At 45.9% G+C, this 17,942-nt stretch overlaps 1 protein-coding gene across 1 annotated transcript in view; it reads right to left on the reverse strand.

Moving 5' to 3' along the window:
* Positions 1 to 1,984: 1,984 nt before the first annotated feature.
* TAFA2 (TAFA chemokine like family member 2) overlaps positions 1,985 to 17,942 on the reverse strand; it is a gene marked incomplete at both ends in the record, with an annotated part of 65,085 nt that continues 49,127 nt past the window's right edge. The window contains 2 exons of the mRNA XM_084256189.1: positions 1,985 to 2,202; positions 3,130 to 3,282. Coding sequence (XP_084112315.1) covers positions 1,985 to 2,202; positions 3,130 to 3,282 — 371 coding nt within the window. The remainder of the gene's footprint in view (positions 2,203 to 3,129; positions 3,283 to 17,942) is intronic.

A 17,942-nucleotide genomic window follows, 5' to 3' on the forward strand; every position in this document is an offset into this window, starting at 1 on the left:
GTTGTCAATCCTGAAAGCAGGATGTGCCTTCCTCCAGGGGCTGCTCCCCGGAGAAAGGACATCAAGACATGAAGAGGAATGAATCCCAGTCTGTTGTTCCGAAGGATCGCGACAATGATATCAAAGATTATTTTTCCCTCAAACCTTACAAGCTCTCCCCCCTGCTAGTTCTGTTTTCTAATTAGCATATAATTATGTGCTCTTTCACACTAGGAAAATTATTCTTTTATTAACGACTCTTTGAAAAGTTCCCTAGTCTTTATCTTTGAAAGTGAGTTGCAAATGAAAAGGTTCTTATGACTTTTCTTTTGAACTCAGGAGTGGCAAGAAGTCGCCCAGCAGACGGCGAGGGATGTCACAGACATCCTGGAAGGGAAGGAACAGGGTTCGGGAGATACGCGTTGCCCCCTCCCTGCTCCCCAGAGGCAGTGTCTGGGAGTTTTCGGCATGTGTGTGCAAAACACTGAGGCGCCCGCGAGGGCTCTTGAGTCTTTGCTTTCCCCTTTACTTGGATGAATAGAAAGTGGGTCAGAAAAAATGAGCTTCCTGAGCCCTGCACTTAGAAAATGGAATTCACATTTACGGAAGGAAAGGTCCCGCCTGGTCTCGGATGAGCTGTTCAACCGCCCCTGATGCACAGTCCGGCCTGGCAGGCGCCACTCACGTCTAGGGGCCCAGCATGCTCATGGCTCACTTGGGCTGACCGCGCCGCTCCCTAGCCTGAGGCTCCCCAGCGCACGCCCGCGTGGACCGGGCAGTTATGAGGGAGAGGATACGCTGCTGCACATTTTAATTCTTTCCCCAGCCATTTTGCTTGCAGTGATCGTCTCATATGAGAGACCCTGGTTTCATGAATCACACATGGCTTCTGGCTGAGAGCAGCTCACAGGGCCTCTGGACCCTGCATCTCCTCCGTGAGGTGCCCCTGTGTGGCTGGGGCGTCCGTGGCTGCTGGGCTCACCATAGGCGAGGCTCCCGTGTGCTAACTGGCAAGAGGGCGTGCATCCCAGTGATTAAAAATAAATCAGATTTTTCTGAATAATATTGTTATTTATACATGGTAGACGCCCTCTGTCTTCACCGTCCACTGCGGGCACAGCAATGCTGCGCCAGAGCTAAGTCAGGACTATGTCAGTGCGGGGGGGCAGGCGAACTGCAACCTGATGTCCTTGGCAACGGTGCAGCCTCAAGGAGATCCGCCTCAACTGTCTCCTACGCCAGACGAACATTCACACCTGCACGTCTTATTTTGCTAAGCCATTTAGAAGGAAAACATTGGCAAACAAAACCATAGGTGAACCAGATTCGTTTTGTTATTTTCAAATACATTCTCTCATACTATTAGTTCATTCCCGCCCCAATTACATGACTAATCACTTGTCTCCTTCCCACTCACAGCAAAATAAACATGTCATTGCTGATTCCATATAAGGAAAATATTTAAATTTTGTCCATTCAGCATATCTATGGAGTTAATTAGGAAATCAAAGATCAAAGCTAATTATTTTTTGATTTCTCCCACCGCCCCCCCCACCCCGAAGTCAGTCATCACAAGTTGAAATGCATCTTTTTCTCAAAAGGATCCTTTTCATATTGACCCTGACATTCAGGGTGACAGCCAACCATTTATTGAACTGGAAATCAGGGAGATTAAAATAAACGCTTTCACAAAGTCAAAGAATCTTGGTTGGAAGCTGAGTCCTCTATGAAATAAGATCCTTTTTTTAAAAGAACTTTGGTCACTACCCATGGGAAGAGTAAGGGATTAGGGTCACGGCTCCAGCATTTAACCTGCGCGCACCCGTGGGGAGCGTGACGTTGTCAGGATCTCGTGACAAAACACACCGGGGTTTATTTACAGGTAACATGACGGCTGATGGCGGCTCTGGAAGATGATACTCGGAGTGAAATAAAAACATGCGATGAAAAAATAAATTAGGGAGCCGATGGGAAAATGCACCATGGGGAACTATCCTCGCTCATTCTACCGCGACCACGTGAGGGTGTCCTGCCCGCGCCCGGCTCCAGCTCTAGTGAGTCCCAGACACTTGGTTCCCTCCAGCCGCCGTCCACTTACCCGGGTCGTTTTCACTTTATTTCCAGAAGAACAGCTCCAGCCTTTCCGGTCAGGAAGGACTTTGCATTCCTCTCCCTCAAGACACGGCTGCATGTGGCACCACCACTTTTGTTCCACTATGGAAGCTGCAGAAGAGAGAAAAAGCAACCGAGTGTTTTCTCTTTGGACATGTCTGTTCTCTGGGTGCGCCGAGTGTTCCCCACGACTGGCCGACTGGAGTGTGAGCCACGCTTTCCTTTGCGTCCAAGCGGACAAAAAGGGGCTCAACCTTTCCATTTTTTCTGATTAAAAGGACTTTATTCTATCGGGGGAATACCACCTGCCCGGAGAGCTGCCCGCAGAAAATGTGTAAATGGATAATACAATAGTGTTTGTTCTGGGACAGTAGCGATTTTTTCATGTGAAGGGAGACGTGTACCAATTTACATGAAAACGTGAAAAATGCTTAGAATCAGTATTTAGACTAAATGTAATGTTTCCCCCCAGTAGCCTGAAAAGCAGGGCCAGGAGAGCTGAGAGAATTTTCTCTTACTGCGCGCAGCACGGTGACCCTCATCCCAAGGGATGGATCAGGCTAATGTAATCATTTCAGTTATAATTTATGGTAATGTCAATTAAATAGGCCCAAATAAAGATTTATATGCTGCTGTAATTAGCTGAGCCCTCCAAGAAATATTTTGATGCGTCTCCATAAAAATATTTCATATAAATGCTATGCACAGCTAAACTCACGCACATGTGTGCCATTTAAGAACCGTCCTGAGGTCTAGAAACCCAAACTATTCAGTCATCGATGTTTCTCATATCCCTTCCCCCACATGCACCTGCCTGTGCTCTGCTGGCAAATCAGCACTGCAGTGCCCCAGTCAGCAGCACATGAACTTTCTGGAACCTCATTATAATTCCTGGTGTCCCCAAACTGCTGAGAGCTTAGAGCTCCTTCCAGAGGCTCTCAGGTGCCCAATAACCACGGTCAACCCGCATGGTGCCTAGCGTGGCCCCCAGGACAGACCCAGCTGCCCCAGCCCTGCAGAGCAACGGAAGAGCCTCACCATCCACGCAGGACGGGGCGGCGCGCGTGGTGCCAGCCACCTGGCCCGGGAAGCAGGAGCACTTGACCGTCTGCGAGCGCTCCTCGATCTTGTTCTTGTTGCAGCACCTGTGCAGTGCCACCACCTCGCAGGTGCCCGTCCTGACATGGTGCGCTGCGGACAAGACAGACGGGAGGTGAGCCACCCGGAGAGCTGCCGGACCCCCTCGTTGCAATCCCCAGGACGTTAAGGGTAGCTCCATAGGGCCCGCGGGCGGGAAGCTAGGAATACAACGACCTGACGCCATCACACAGGCTGACGTTCTTGCCGGGGTAGTGGGACCGCTGCTGTCAGCAAGTGCTTGCTGGAGCAGGAACCATTAGTGGGGAGATCAGAGAGAGTTGTGGGAACGGGGTGAACTGTAGGGGCATTTAGTGCCATCATCAAAAACCTTTATTTGCATCTGACCTCTCTGATGCCCTGATTTTAACATGTTAAAGTAAGGCGACCCAGGGGCAGAGACCAGTCCTGGCCTCCATGCGGAGGGGCTGGCAAAGCTTATGCTCCTCTAGAGGTGAGGATAAGGCCGGGCCGGCACCCACCTCCTCGGTAGTGGTCTGCCCAGTTGGCCTGGAAAGGAACTAATTGGGTGATTCCTGAAATTGGCAACATTTCCCTGAAAGTCCCAGGCAATTGCAAGGCCCAAAACTCATTCCATTTTGCTTGCAGGACAGTGCCCCAGAACCAGCCGCAGTCAGCTCAGAGCTAGTCCAGAGACTCAGCCCTATAAGCTGTGAGGCCCGTTTGTCACTCTGCATAAGGCCACTGAGCTTCACAGATGACTGAAATGTTTGTATCTCACTTTATGAGATGCATTATGGGGAGGCTCTTGTTTAGATTCATTTGCTTTCAGCATTTTCTCTTCAAAATATGGCCTGGGCCTCCCTGGTGGCACAGCGGGTTGAGCACAGCACTGTGAAGCTGTCCACAGCCTCCACAGCACCAGTTCGATTCCCAGCTGGCCAAGGAGATACCCACATGGCGCAGCAGACCTCTCCTGTCTCACCTGCTGCTCCCCTCAGCAGTGTTCTCGGTCTGTCTGCCTGTTCTGCTCCCCACTCTGTCTCTGGTGAATCCTCTCACCCTCCCACGACTCTGGCCTGTACCCCAGCTCTTGTATAAATTAAAAAAAAAAAAGAACCTGATCTTGAAATGATAAAGTAAAAATCTCTTAGGCTAAAAAAAAAAAGAAATCAGATATTTTTAGGAATACTATACTTTTAGAAATTTTCAAGATATTATATAACACAAATGTAAATAGAAAAAGTAGGAGATCTGAAATTTAATGTTATAAACATACTGAGACCCGTGCATTTATATTAACCTTCGCCTTGGAGATGAACAACTATGCAGTAACTCAGTTTAGAAGACTGTGCGGACTTCCTTACGAGAGCAAACCACACAAACCGACCACCCCGCCCCTACACTTGAGACGAAGAAAAAAAAATGTGGCATGCAGCTTTGCCATGTCATCCTTGAAAGACCTCTCAAGAAGCAGATCCCGTTTCCAATGCCACAAAGATTTTTCTGCCACTGTCGAGATAAATGGGGATTTCTCAGATCCAATGTGTGATTCAAACACATATCTATTAAAGCTAAAGCCTTGAGAACAAGTTTCTTTTCCCATCCTTTGTGCTTTAGAAAAGTTCTTATCTAAAGATGATTCCGTTATTATTTTATTGAATGCTTTGTGTTACACGAGTCAGGGTCCTGCTTTCTACTCGGTACTTGACTTAGTCACATTTTTACTGTGTCGCTACCACCTCAAGCCTGGTTCTGAGCATGGGGGTGCCGGAGCGAACTAGGGGGACATGGAATCTGGAGAAAATAAAATCTATGAATTACTTATGCAATGTTATAAAGCAATGTTCCCGCAATAAAAATAAAATTAAATAAGTTGTAAATACTTATTTAACCATCAATAAGACAATATCAGATTTTTAAGTTTCTTGAAGGAAATGCAATAATGTGGTTACAAATAATGATGCCAGAGGGGATGTATATTTTTCTGAGTCTGGGACGACCTCTATGGGCTCATAACTGGAACGATGAAATGCCCATCATGAGACTCTCAGAGTGGAGAGCAATCCAAAGAGGAGCGACAAAACACAAGGGTCAGGAAGGCAGGCGTGATGTTCTCCCCAGAACACGAGGGGACTGGCCTGATGGAACCACTGAGAGGCTGAGGGCAACGTGTCCCACGCGTAGGGGCTGGTATCCCGGGGTGAGGAAGTTAGGTTTTATTCTTGTTAGTTAGGTTTTATTCCACCCAAAGGGCAGAAGTGCTAGCATCCTGTTTGTCCTTTAGAAGTATACGCACCCCTTCGAGAATAACAAAGGGAGCCAGGATGAAATAGGGAGCCCAGTTAGGAAGGCGTCTAGATGGTAGAACAGGCAGCCGCAGAGAGGGGGAAATAGGGGTATTTATTGCAGACGTGGTTTGATTTGCTCGAGAGCTGAATGAGCGGTGAGGGAAGAGGAATTAAGATTTCACAGCTTAACCAGAGCAATTATAAACGGGTGTTCCTTATGGATAAAAATTTGGGGGAAGAGGAATTTGCCAAATACTGATTGGGTTCTGACACCTGTTGTGTCATGTTAAGTCTCAGACCCTTACAAGACACCGGGTGGGGCTGTGAAGCAGGAGACAGCCGGGATGAAACGGAGCCTGGGGAGGAAACTCTGGCTGCAGAGAGATGCTCAGGAGAGCTGAGCTGGCAGGGGGGATCTCAAGCCACCAACTTACTATGGAGGGTTACCGATAGAGAAGACAAAGAACAGTTCAATGTCTGGGTCTGGAATACGGACATCACAAGGAAGACTGACGAGGACTGAAGGAAAGAACATGCGAGGAAGCGCTGAATCAAAGGGCAAGAGGATCAGCTGGGGCAAATGCTCATAAAACTTTCAATAAATAGAGGGACATCATTGTCCATTAATGAAGTAACACGATGTCATTGAGAGCACAGGCCCCAGAACCGAGGAGCTCGGTTTGAATCTAAGCTCCTCTCAACAGCAAATTAACTCAACTGTCTGGTACCAGTTTTTGCACATCCCAGAGACGGCTGCTGCGAGCACCCAGTCCACAGGGTCGGGTCGGCCTGCAGATGCAGGGAGTCGCTATGCAGAGCGGGCGCTGTAGATGAGCTCGGGTTACCATTATTACCACGGTTCTTGGTAAAAATCATCTGCGGGGCCATGATGAAAGTAAAAGCATGGATGAAGCGAGTTGAGCAGAGAGTGGCATGCAGTTTCAATTACAAAAGTTTCTTTCAAATGGGTTTTCTGTGAAAGGAAGAAAACGGAGCAAACAGCTAGGATGAAGCCAAAGAGAGGTGAGCGGGGTCTCCCCGCCCCACCAGGGATAGAAACACGCCTGCAGGAAGGAGCTGTTGGAGAGAGGGACGTTGACGATGCGGGAGAGTAAATGTTCTTGAGGAAGAACAAGGAGCTGAGATGCTTGGCATCGGATGGATGTGGGACACTCAAGGTCATTTTAAGGGCAGTGATGGGGGAGACGCAGCTGCAGGGGAGGCAGGCATGAGAGTGTTGACTAGGTGAAGCAATGACAAGGTGAGGCAGAGTCTTGTCTGATTTCATCCATTTTTTTATGAAATGTGAGAGATGAAATCTGAGAAGAAAATGAATATGAAGCAGCTACACGAAACAGGGAAAGTGAGAATTTCCTGGAAGGAGTGGGAGACTGATCTGGCAGGGAGTTGGCAGGTGAACAGTGAACTGCAGAGGACACAGCGGAGGGGAGGGGTGGGGTCCCAGCAGAGAGGCGATAAATGTCTCCACGGTGATCGACTGCGTGGGACAGACTCTTACGGTCACTTCTGAGGGTGAATTAGGGAAACAAATATGTCCTGATGAGATTGGTCCTGCAGGTCTTTGAATGGAAACCAAAATAGACACAGGAGATTACTCGGGCTTCTTCACATAGTGGCACTAGTTGGCAAAATACTGAATTATGCGAGGTTCCAGAAGCTTGGGGTGTGGGATGCTTTTCTGCTGCAGCCAGGAGCAGGCAGGTGAGGTCGGATTGAGCGCTCCCCCCAGAAGGGGCCTCACGTCGGCTCCAATGCCACTGACCACCTTTACTGTGAGGCGCTTTTATCAGACATTGGAAAACAATGGACAGGTGAAAACTCTGCCTCTGCCTCTGCCTCCCCATCCCAATGCCGATATCGAAATTCATTTCTCCTTTGCCTGACAAGAACTATAAGAAGATAAAGTAATTGCGGAATAGGACTAATGACCACCCCAAGTATTTTTGGTTCTCTCCTTTCGGGACACACGGTAACACTGTAATGACTCGCCTCATGCAATTTAGAGGTGATGTGTCTAGGAACACACAACAGAAGCTAAACTAGCATGAGTCACTGATGAGCCAAAGCGAAGGCTCTCCGTCCGCGTGGCTGTGGTAAGAAGGAATGTGTGAGCCCTCACATTTCTTCCCATCAGCCAAAGCGACCAATTAAGTTCTCGGTCACGGGGACTACGTCAGCCTGACGCTGCAGGTGCAGAGAAATGGAACATGGTCCCCACCAACCGGAATGGCTCTGTGAGTGAGAACTAATCTGGAGGTGCTTGAAGCTTCTAAAATTTGGATGTCGTGTGCTACTGTCACAAAACTTGGGGTTGCTTCCGAGATTGCTTCATACGGAGGAGCTTTCCAAACGCATTAGTGGGAAGGCTGAGTCAGAGAAGTCTATCTTAATACCCGAAACACTCGCACTTATTTGAGTCAATGCAGAATAAATATGAAAAAGAAAATACTGTTTGTAACGTGAGGACTTAGTCCGCCCCTGGAGTAGTTTAGTGGACACGGCTGGGCTGGGATACAAGAGCTCTGGAGAGGAAGATGAGCTTCCCCCTTGAGGAGAAAGGGGGTGACGTGCTGGCCTTAGGGTACGGGAAGAAAAGGATTAAATCCGAGCTGCCCTGGGAAGACAAGGGAACGCGGGACTCGGGACTCGATGTCGAGATGAATAAGAAAGAAGCCTGGGAAGAGCTGGCGCCTGACAAGCACCTGCTCTCCCGCCCTGACCTTTCTCTTCATCGTCTATAAATACAACGCACAGACCCACGAGGAGCGTTTCCTGGTGAGAAATGGGACTTGGTGAAAAATCGCTCTTAGTCTTTGTTCTTCTTAATAAAACTGAACTTGTAGAGTTGGTTTTTTTTGGGGGGCGAAGGAGGGGAGTGGTAACTAACCTTTTTGAAATAGAAGAGATGGCAGGTGGGCACTAGACGGCCGTGCATTCAAAGGGTTAAGGCATGTGTGGGGGGAAAACCACGATTCTGTGCTTGTGAGTGTGTGTGTCCAGCTAGGGCAGGAAATAGCCCAAGTGGGATACAGCAAAAGAGGGAAATGAATATTGAGAGCATTTTGTTCACCTGAGCATGACACAAGTTTTTTTCCATTGTCTGTTGTGCATCTTAATTCCTTATTATAAAATTCTGTAGACAAATTTTTCGTGTAAACTGCTCGGTATGTGGTATGTGTTTAATAAATGGTAAACAAGTAATTTAAGAAGGTAAAACTAATTCCTGTTGTTTTCCTTTAAAAGGTTAATGAGACTGTGGAACATTTAAGCAGTTACAGAATTCTCTACACAGATTCAGACAGAGCTCGTGATAAACTAACCTAATTAAATATTAGGTCTTTCAAATTAACAAAATAGGCTCCATAGACAATCACTTAGCATCAGACTAAAATATTGCAAGACCCCCTGGCGATGATTTAAGTGAAATATAACAAAAACAATTTTCTTTATATCATAGTTCTCAAGTCACAAAAAAATAACCCAAACCACCTTTCTGCTATTTTTCCTGTTGCTCATGGGCTTAGAGCTCTTGAAGGTGTATCTGCAACCAGCTCACTTCCTAACCTCCATTTCGTAACTATTGCTGCCTGTTTTTTGCTGGGTCTGGTGCAGAAACACAGTATTTCCTCTTGCATGTTGGTGAAATGACACCAGACACACAGAGGTTTGATTCTCATGAAAATACGGCGAGCAAGTCTTCCTGGCTTCTCCCTGCTGCCTTCCAAGGCCCTGCCTTTACCTCTCATTTCAACAGGAGGATCGCTGGCCCTATCATGTCTTGGAATCCTGGGCTTAAGAGACTGTCTCTTAAACCCTTTCTTACGACTCAATGTTTTGGGGCCTCCCTGGTAGCACAGGGGTTAAGGACAGTGCTGTCAAGCTACCTGCAGCCACTGCAGCACAAGTTCGATCCCCGGTGGCCAGGGAGCAACCCACAGGGTGCAGCAGACCTCTCCTGTCTCCCCGCTGCTCCCCTCAGCAGTGGGTTTCAGTGGATCTGCCCGCTCTGGTCCCCATTCTCTCTGGTGAATCCTCTCATCTACCCCACAACTCTGGTCTGCACCCCAGTTCTTTTATGCATAAATGAATCTTTATAAAAAAAATGACTCAACATTTTGCAAAGCTTTATGACTGGTAGGTTCTAAATTCTATAAGGCATTTTAGCAAAACCCTTAACCTTTGTTTACAAATGCTTTTTTATCTGCTGAAGAGAATGTCTCCATAGGAGGGAGACTGACTTAAAGAGCATTTGGTTTTTATGCCTGCCTAGATTAAACATATATATACCCATATAATTAATGTAATTATAAACATATTTTATATATACATTAATATGATCATATTTTATCACTACCTCTTACCCAACCATAAATGCATGTGTATAAAAATGTGTTCACAGTAGAAAAATATTTACACAAATCATTCACCTTGAATAGTGGTTGTGGGTCTTGCATTGATGAAAGCACGAAGCGACGTGCATCACATTCTATGTGTAAAGATCATTCACTGTGGAAACAACTTTGGAACAATGGCAATTGCTACCATTGATTGAATATAAAATGTAGGTTGAGCATTAATCCCTTTATCATCACAACCACTCCCGGAGAGGAAACTAAAATTATCCCTGGTTTACAGATGGAGAAACTGAGACACAGACATCTGCCTAGTGCCATCGCCAGTAAGAGACAAAACCAGAGTTGAGAACCAGGTGGCCTTTTTCCAGAAATCATGATCTTAGACACTATCCTCCCTGCCTTGCAGATAGAGCTCCAGACACGCTCAACGATGTCAAGGGATGCGGGGTCACGCCACCACCCCGTGTGCAATGCTCACGTGTCTCAAAGGACATGGGCTGTGGAGCCGAAATAGCTGAGTGCCAGCTAGCTCCGTCTACACAGGCTGGAGTGCACCCTGAACACGCTTGTTCGCCTTTGAACAATCATAAATCAGAGACATCCTGCAGGGGAGGCGGGAAAGGGGTCAGAGGGAGGGAGGGAGGTGCACGGGGGACTGAGGTGATGGTGCACAGGTGCCTTGGGGAAGGAAACTCTATGGGGACTGCCCCTGAGGAGGTGGGGGAAGCAAATATTGTTTAAAAATGATCAAGGAAGTAAAAAATTTTAAAAAATTAATTTAAAAAAAAAAAGAAAAAGAATTGATTTGCTCAGCTGTAAATGGCTCCATAAGGTCCTGTTGGAGACCAAAGGAGATAACATATTAAAACTCCTTTGCAACCACCTGACATCACTTACTTGTATTCTCACGTGTGGTAACTAACAAACACCATCATGGTGCAGCACATGCAAACTGCACAGATGTGGCGGTGAGGGAAAGTTAGCTCCATTCTAGAAAAATGTAATTCATATTTCAAAAAAAATACACACGCTTAATGTGCGCTGACATGAGAGACACATGAAAGAATTTAATCTGACACAAAAGCTACAGAAGAGAGTAAATTGAGCATCAAGTTGTGAATTTGTTCCTACCCGGTTTCTTCTCCATTAGATTTCAGGTCTTATTTGTATTCCGATTTGTCACATTGATTCTCAAATTTTGTTTTTCTCCACACACTCCTATTTAACAGTTTTACCAGCTTGACGAGCTCCCCGGGGTGGCCCACCCCTTCGGAGCAGACATAAAACATCACCTGCGGCACCCACAGGCATCTGCAGCGCAAGCTCGTTAGTGGGTTTAGTTGCTGTAAATCACTTCGAATGGGGAAAATGTGCTGAAACAAAAACTTTTTGAGACAGCTCATTTCTCACTTTAATTCATTAGTGAGAAAATAGGGCACATTTTTAGATGTCCAGGCTGAAGCAATCTAATTAAAAGAAATGGTCATTTAGATAGTTCGATGAAATTTCAGAAGTTTGAATAATTTATGAAGTCGGGATGCCCAGGGAGCACAGAGCAAAGTGCCAATGACATTTTTACAACACCTGTTTTCTAAAACGCTTCCATTATCGATGGGAAAAAATAAAATTATTGGGAGGGAAATAGATGGCTACTAATGGGTAATAATGCTGTTAACACTGCTGTTGATTAACGAAAGCAAATGAATTTCCAACCAAAGGAGGCCCCCAGTCTATATCAAGAGGCAGAATAAAAGATGACTCACTCTTGGGAGAAATTTAAATTCTTTGTCTCTTCTCAATCACAAACATGTATCCGTATTATAAGCTTTTTAAAGATTTATTTATGCATACAAGAGCTGGGGTACAGGCCAGAGGTGCGGGGGGTGAGAGGACTCCCCAGAGACAGAGTGGGGAGCAGAACAGGTGGATCCACTGAAACACACTGCTGCGGGGAGCAGTGGGGAGACAGGAGAGGTCTGCTGCGCCCTGTGGGTAGCTCCCTGGCCAGGAATTGAACTCATGTTGCAGTGGCTGGTGGCAGCTTCAAAGTGCTGAGACTTAACCCCTGCACCACCAGGGAGGCCCAAGTATTATCAGTTCTAAGTGAGAACTGAAGTGAGGAAGGCAAATCTAGGCACAGTAGTCTCTCTACACTGTCTAGCAACTTGTGCTCGTAAAAGTTGCTCTGGAAAAGAACTGAACCAATCAAGTCGACTCTTCGAAAATTTGTAGTCAAAGTCATGGAAGAGCCACCAAGGAAATAGACACTAGAGCCAAAAGGCCACGTGGCACGACTCAGCGGACCCAGGCGAGCTCCGTGAGCACCTCATGGTGATGAGAGTCTGGGCCCAGGGGAAGCAGACCAGACAGGAGGTGAAGTTCAGGCTCAAACTCTGGCAGGAGATGAGAAAGGAGGTGGGCCCGCCGCTGCCTTGATGCCTGTCCTTCAGGCATTCCGGACTTTTCTCCGAACTCCTCCACTATTTCATAGATCGGGTCTCACGAACCTCCCTTTTCCTGTGGTGACTTGACCATGGCTCTGCCCTTGATCCCAAAATGTGCTGACTGGAACATTCCTCTTTTTTAATTAAGGTTGTAATTAGCACAAGATAATTATCAGCCAAAAGTAATCTCTACCCTTACTTTTAAGAGCAAGAAGCAAATTTCCACCTTCAAAGTAGAGGCCAGGAAATTCACAATGAGACAGTCACATTGGAACATCGTCTCAGAGTTCCAACTGACCTTTCAAATGAGGACCCTGAGGTCACTTCAAATAGTTATATATATATATACACACACACACACACACACACACACACACACACACACACCCCTATACGATGCATTTGTACACACTCTATGTACATATATCATGTGTACACTCACACACATTACTACTGACATATAATAATATCACTAGACTTACATGCACAAAATACTGACTTGGTATTGCTGTGGCTGCAACGTTCTCACAATTCTAACCTCTGCACCTCGGACTGCACCTATTACAAAATTTTCTCGTGCTGAGAACTCCTAAGCCCTACCGTCCAACCACTCTCCTCTATTAACTACAGTCCCCTGCTGAGCGTGCCAGCCCCATGACCAAAGGATTTCATCACTGAAAGTCTGTGCCTTTTAACCCCTTTCACCCATTTATATATTCCTGTTTCTGATGGGAAGGAGAGAAAGTGTTTTTCTATTTCATCCTAAATCACACACACACACAACGTGAATCATCAGAACACCGTGATGCCTACGCACTGTAAGAGCGACACTGATCTTCTAGGACACACACTATGCCTTTCGGTGTCCCCAGGAAGGGGGGCAGCATCGGCCGGCGCTTCTCAGGGAAAAGCTACCACGAGACAGAGCAGCGGAGAGACATGGGCCGTGGGCGCCCACGCGCACACCTGTGCCTCGTGCCAGCCTGAGGAAGCCACTAAGGCCTCTGGGTCTCCTGCCTTGTAAAAAAAAAAAAAGGAACATATTTAAAGACTCCTTCCAATTAAAACAATTCGATGAGTTTATGAAACAATTCGATTCCACTGTGATGGACACTCTGCATCACACTGTGAGAACATGGAAGACAGAAATCCACTTTCTAATTTGCTCCAAACTAGCCTAAGACAATTCATGAAGTCACTGAACTTAATGAAATACTGAGAAGAGAGTTGATGAAATTTGTATCTAGGCTATCTTTCTTATCGATACAAAGTACGGAATCTTCACTGCACGGTGTGATGTTCACTGCGAAGCCGACCTGCATCCCCATCTTGTTTTTATGTCCAGAACAGCTTGAACGCCAGTGAGGCTACGAGAGAAATCAAGTCCAGAAGGCCACGTCCACAGCGGCTGGGTAAGGATTCTGAAATCAGACAGTCTAGACACCAGCCCCCCTTCTTTTCTGTCCTCCTTGGCAGACAACTAGCCTACACTCTCCAACCTCCCTTGCATGGGACACACCAAATGTGGTTGGAAGTAAGTTAAGCGCCTTGAGGATCAGGCCTGGTAGAGGCCTCCCACTCGCTCGGTCACTCCCTCCCGTCGGACATATGTCAGTGCCAAAGGTGAACTTGAAGAGCCATCATCAGTCTGGGTCCCTGAATGATTAGGTAGAGGAGAAACCGCTTGAGGGTCCCTGGTTTCACCGCACAAGAAATAAACTTAGAGCTCGAGCCCTCTAGTCCCAATAGCAGCATGGACCAACCTGCAGGGCTATTCCTGTTCATGGGTCTACAAAGGGGTCGGTGCAGTCAAAGTACTTCCTAAGGGAAATATTTGCCCAGTGAGTAGAAAGAGCACTGTTTAGGTCTGAGTGTTTGTGTCCCCCCAAATCCTTATGTTGAAAATCTAATGCCATGGGGGATGGTTTTAGGATGTGAGTGTATGGAAGATACTAGATTTAAAACAGACTCCAGGAGACCCAGCTCACCCTGCCACCAGGTGAGGGTACAACGTGACGTCTCCAAGCCAGGAGAGGCTCCTCCCCTGATGGTGCTGGCACCCCAGTCTTGGACTTGTGAGCTCCAAAAGTGAATTTCTGTTGTTTATGAGCCAGCCAATCTGTGCCTTTATTTTACAGCAGCCCAAACAGACTAAGCCATGCAGAGAACAGAAATACGCAATTTGAAAACATTATCCATCTCTCTAAGCTGCCGTTCCTCCTCTGTGGAAGGGAAATTGCAATATCATCTGCCAGGAATATTATTTGAACTACCACTTGACTTATTTGGACTAAAACTTCCTCAACAAAATTGAAAGAATCTTTAAGTTACTTTTCTCCTCTCAAATGTGTTGTGTGGTGTCCTATGTACAATTCTTCATGAGTGCAGGGGCTGAGATAATTTGATTTTAGGAAATGATTATTTCTTGAAAGGGTTAACTTCTGATTTTGAGATCTAATTTTGTAGATTCAAAATTCCATACCCTTCTGTAAACTAAGAGGGTTTCTACACATGGGGTCTACTCTGAAGCCAGCGAGATAGTCATAGATAGAAGAAATTGGTATTATTCAGTAATGGACAAAATCTTTGCTTACAACAAAATCTTTGTCTCACATGGAAGCTTTGCTTTGTACCCAGTGATGGACATGAAAAGCAAATTTAGGTTCTCTTTACTCCACACTTCAGCAATTTCAATATAGAACAGCCAGGTTCTGAGCATCACTCTAGATCAAAAGGATATAAATCAAAATTTTAAGTAAGGCTAGATGAATCCTGCTGTGAGTTCTCAGAAGAAAAATGTTAGTAGCTTTCTGAAAATTTATATTCTCCACTACCCATTTAATGGGCAGGATTTTATAGGCGCCTACCATTTAGACCTATTTTGTTGTTAATAGTTTCTGAAAATGTCCTCTTAAAATGATGTGAGCATTCATTTATAATGTAAAATTTAAGTTACAATACAGAAGCAGCAAAGTGCTGCAGGAGGATCGCTGGTGAGTTAGAAAATCCATGTCTTTATTTGTACTCGTCACTAACCACGAGGTCCCCGCCAGCCCATTCACATGCTGAAGATTGACCCAGCACTGATGAACAGGGAGGCATCGTGGTATCTCCCGAGAACATAAAATCAGAGGAAAAACTGTCCCTGCTTTCAAGGCTCTCGGAAGGTAGTCAAGGGTGAAAGCCATGCACACGAAAGCAAAATAAATTAATAAAGGACCCATGGTGGAATAAAGGACCCACCCAGATCAAGTGGCATCACAGGAATTGATGTCCTTGATAAGTCCCCTGCTGTTGGCTTGTTCTTTTGTAATTTGCCTTTTCCTCCTGAAAGTGAAGGGAGCATGCGCAGTTGACTTGCTCCTGGACAGAGTGAAATGGACATTACCCAGCGAGCCTAGTGAATGAATCAAGGGCTGAAACAGCCTCTGGCGGCAGCATCTGGCTGTCTCACGAGAGGAAGCCGGCAGGTGCTGGCTTTTACACAGCTGTGACTGGCTGTGTGACTGAGCAATTCACTTATACTGATGCCTCAGTTTCCCCATCTGCACAACGAGAATCAACCAATTTCAATAGCATTGATGGGCAAGCTGAGTGAGAGAAAACCAGTACAGTGTTTAGTGCTGTATCTGAGCAGTTCAGGAATGGTCCCTGCTGTCTCAAACGTGTACACAAGTTTGACCATAAATCAAACCGACATGAAAGAAGAATCATGACTATGACAAACTTTATGTCTCCCTGAATGTTTGTTTTCTTGCAGACCTCACAGCTGAAGGTAAGGCCCCGTATATGCCAGCACCCACAACAGAGATATTCCTGAAGCTCTTCTGCAACACCATGCAATTTTACTGTCACCTTCTAGGAGAGAGCGTCACAAAACACTAGTTTTGCTCACTCCTTGGGTCGAGGAAATAAATACTTATTCTTTGTGTAAGACGTCTTGGCACTATTGTTTATTCAATCAAGAGAACGAAACCATTGAATTTGGTTACAAACACTGCATGTAGAGAGTCACCCAGCGGCCTTTACCGTAGACAAGCAGAAATGGCCAACAAAATCCCTGACAACCAGCAGAAACCACCCTGCTGCAAGAGACATGTGTATTTATAAGTGAAATCTCCATGTGTAAGGAAGGGGATGTAAGAGAAGGATTAGCATATTTCTAGAAACTCAACATGTACTATGCTTCGCTTGATAACCTCCCTCCCGTGACTCCCCGACCCCCATGTTTGTCTTTTAACTGAAGATGGTAGCTAGGGGGTAGCTAGAGTCCTTTGGGAGAGTCACTCAGTTCTCTGGGTATCTTACACGCCTACAGGAGTCGTATGTGTTACAAATGTCTGCTTTTCTCCTGTCAATCTGCCTTTTAAAACAAAAGGGATACATTCAGGAAAAGGGAGTCTCTGGCCATGTTGTCTTTGTGTGACTGTCAGAGAATGTGGACACTTCTCCAAATAGTACTTCTCCATTTTAATGGCAGAGAAATTCAAGAAGGCACCTTGGAAGAGGAGTTGGGTCATCAAGGACTAGCAGTGTGTCCTTATTGATGTGTCCATTGGCACTGGGGTGCTGACACTGCCAGAGTACAAGGGTCTTAATCTGTAGCTTGCCACAGTGCCCCCAAGCAAGACTTTTTCTACCCCCGAAAAGTCTTTAAGCCTGGCATTGACTTGGAATCCCAGCAGGCAACCATTTCCAGATGGAGGTTTCAACTCTACTGAAGATGGCCCTAGCCGGCAGTTTTCTTCCAAAATCAGCTTCTCTACCATTCCAGATCTTTTCAGTTGTGTTTACATTAGCGCTTCCAGACTTACCACTCACTTTCACATTATATAATAAACAAGGATGGTTTTCTCCAGTGGTTTAAATCACCCAGAGCTAGCAGCGAATTTAGCATCCTCATCAGGTCCAATGTTTTTGATTGTCAACCTGAAGATTTGGAGAAAATTAAACAGACCAAAAAGTGTTCATTTGGGATCAAAGAGTTGCAATTTGGGGTCTACAGATTTAGGTAAATGACACAGAATGTGACCCAAGGGGGGGATAAAGTTGAGTGTTTTTACAGAGAAAAAGAGGAAGATGAGCAAGTAGTTGTTACGAGGAGTTTCTTGGTGTTAAAAAGCTTAACTATCCTTGGCTATCGATAATAGATTATCTAGAAAGAGCAAAGAGAGAGCAAACTGATTCTGCGCCTGGGATAATCGTGTGGAGTCATCACTTCAGTCTCCTGGATGACTTCTCAAACAATTGTTTCCTTGATGGGTTCTTAAAACAACTGCTTTTGACCCAGGCCAAAATTTCTTGACCCAGTTCACATGAGCTTAGCAATGCAATTTCTCTGTAATGATGCCCTGATTCCATTTTTAAAATGGCTCCACAAAGGCCAGTTTTTCATACTTTTAACCCCAGAAACTTTCTGCTTTTGTTGTGGTGGTGTAAGGAAATCTTTGTCTGGTCTGCAATCTAGTTCATTAGAAATTTCTACATGTTAGACTTCTCTTTCTCAAATTTTTATTAGTCTTTTTGCTTCCAATGAAGCGAGTATTTTAACAGATTGCATCACTTTGCTCTTGCGCTTGCAGGCTGCACCAGTGGTGTCCTGGGACGGACCTAGTGGACAGCAATGATCACCATGACGTCCC

This window comes from Talpa europaea, assembly GCF_964194135.1.
Source record: "Talpa europaea genome assembly, chromosome: 15".
In the NCBI taxonomy this organism is placed as follows: Eukaryota; Metazoa; Chordata; class Mammalia; order Eulipotyphla; family Talpidae; genus Talpa; species Talpa europaea.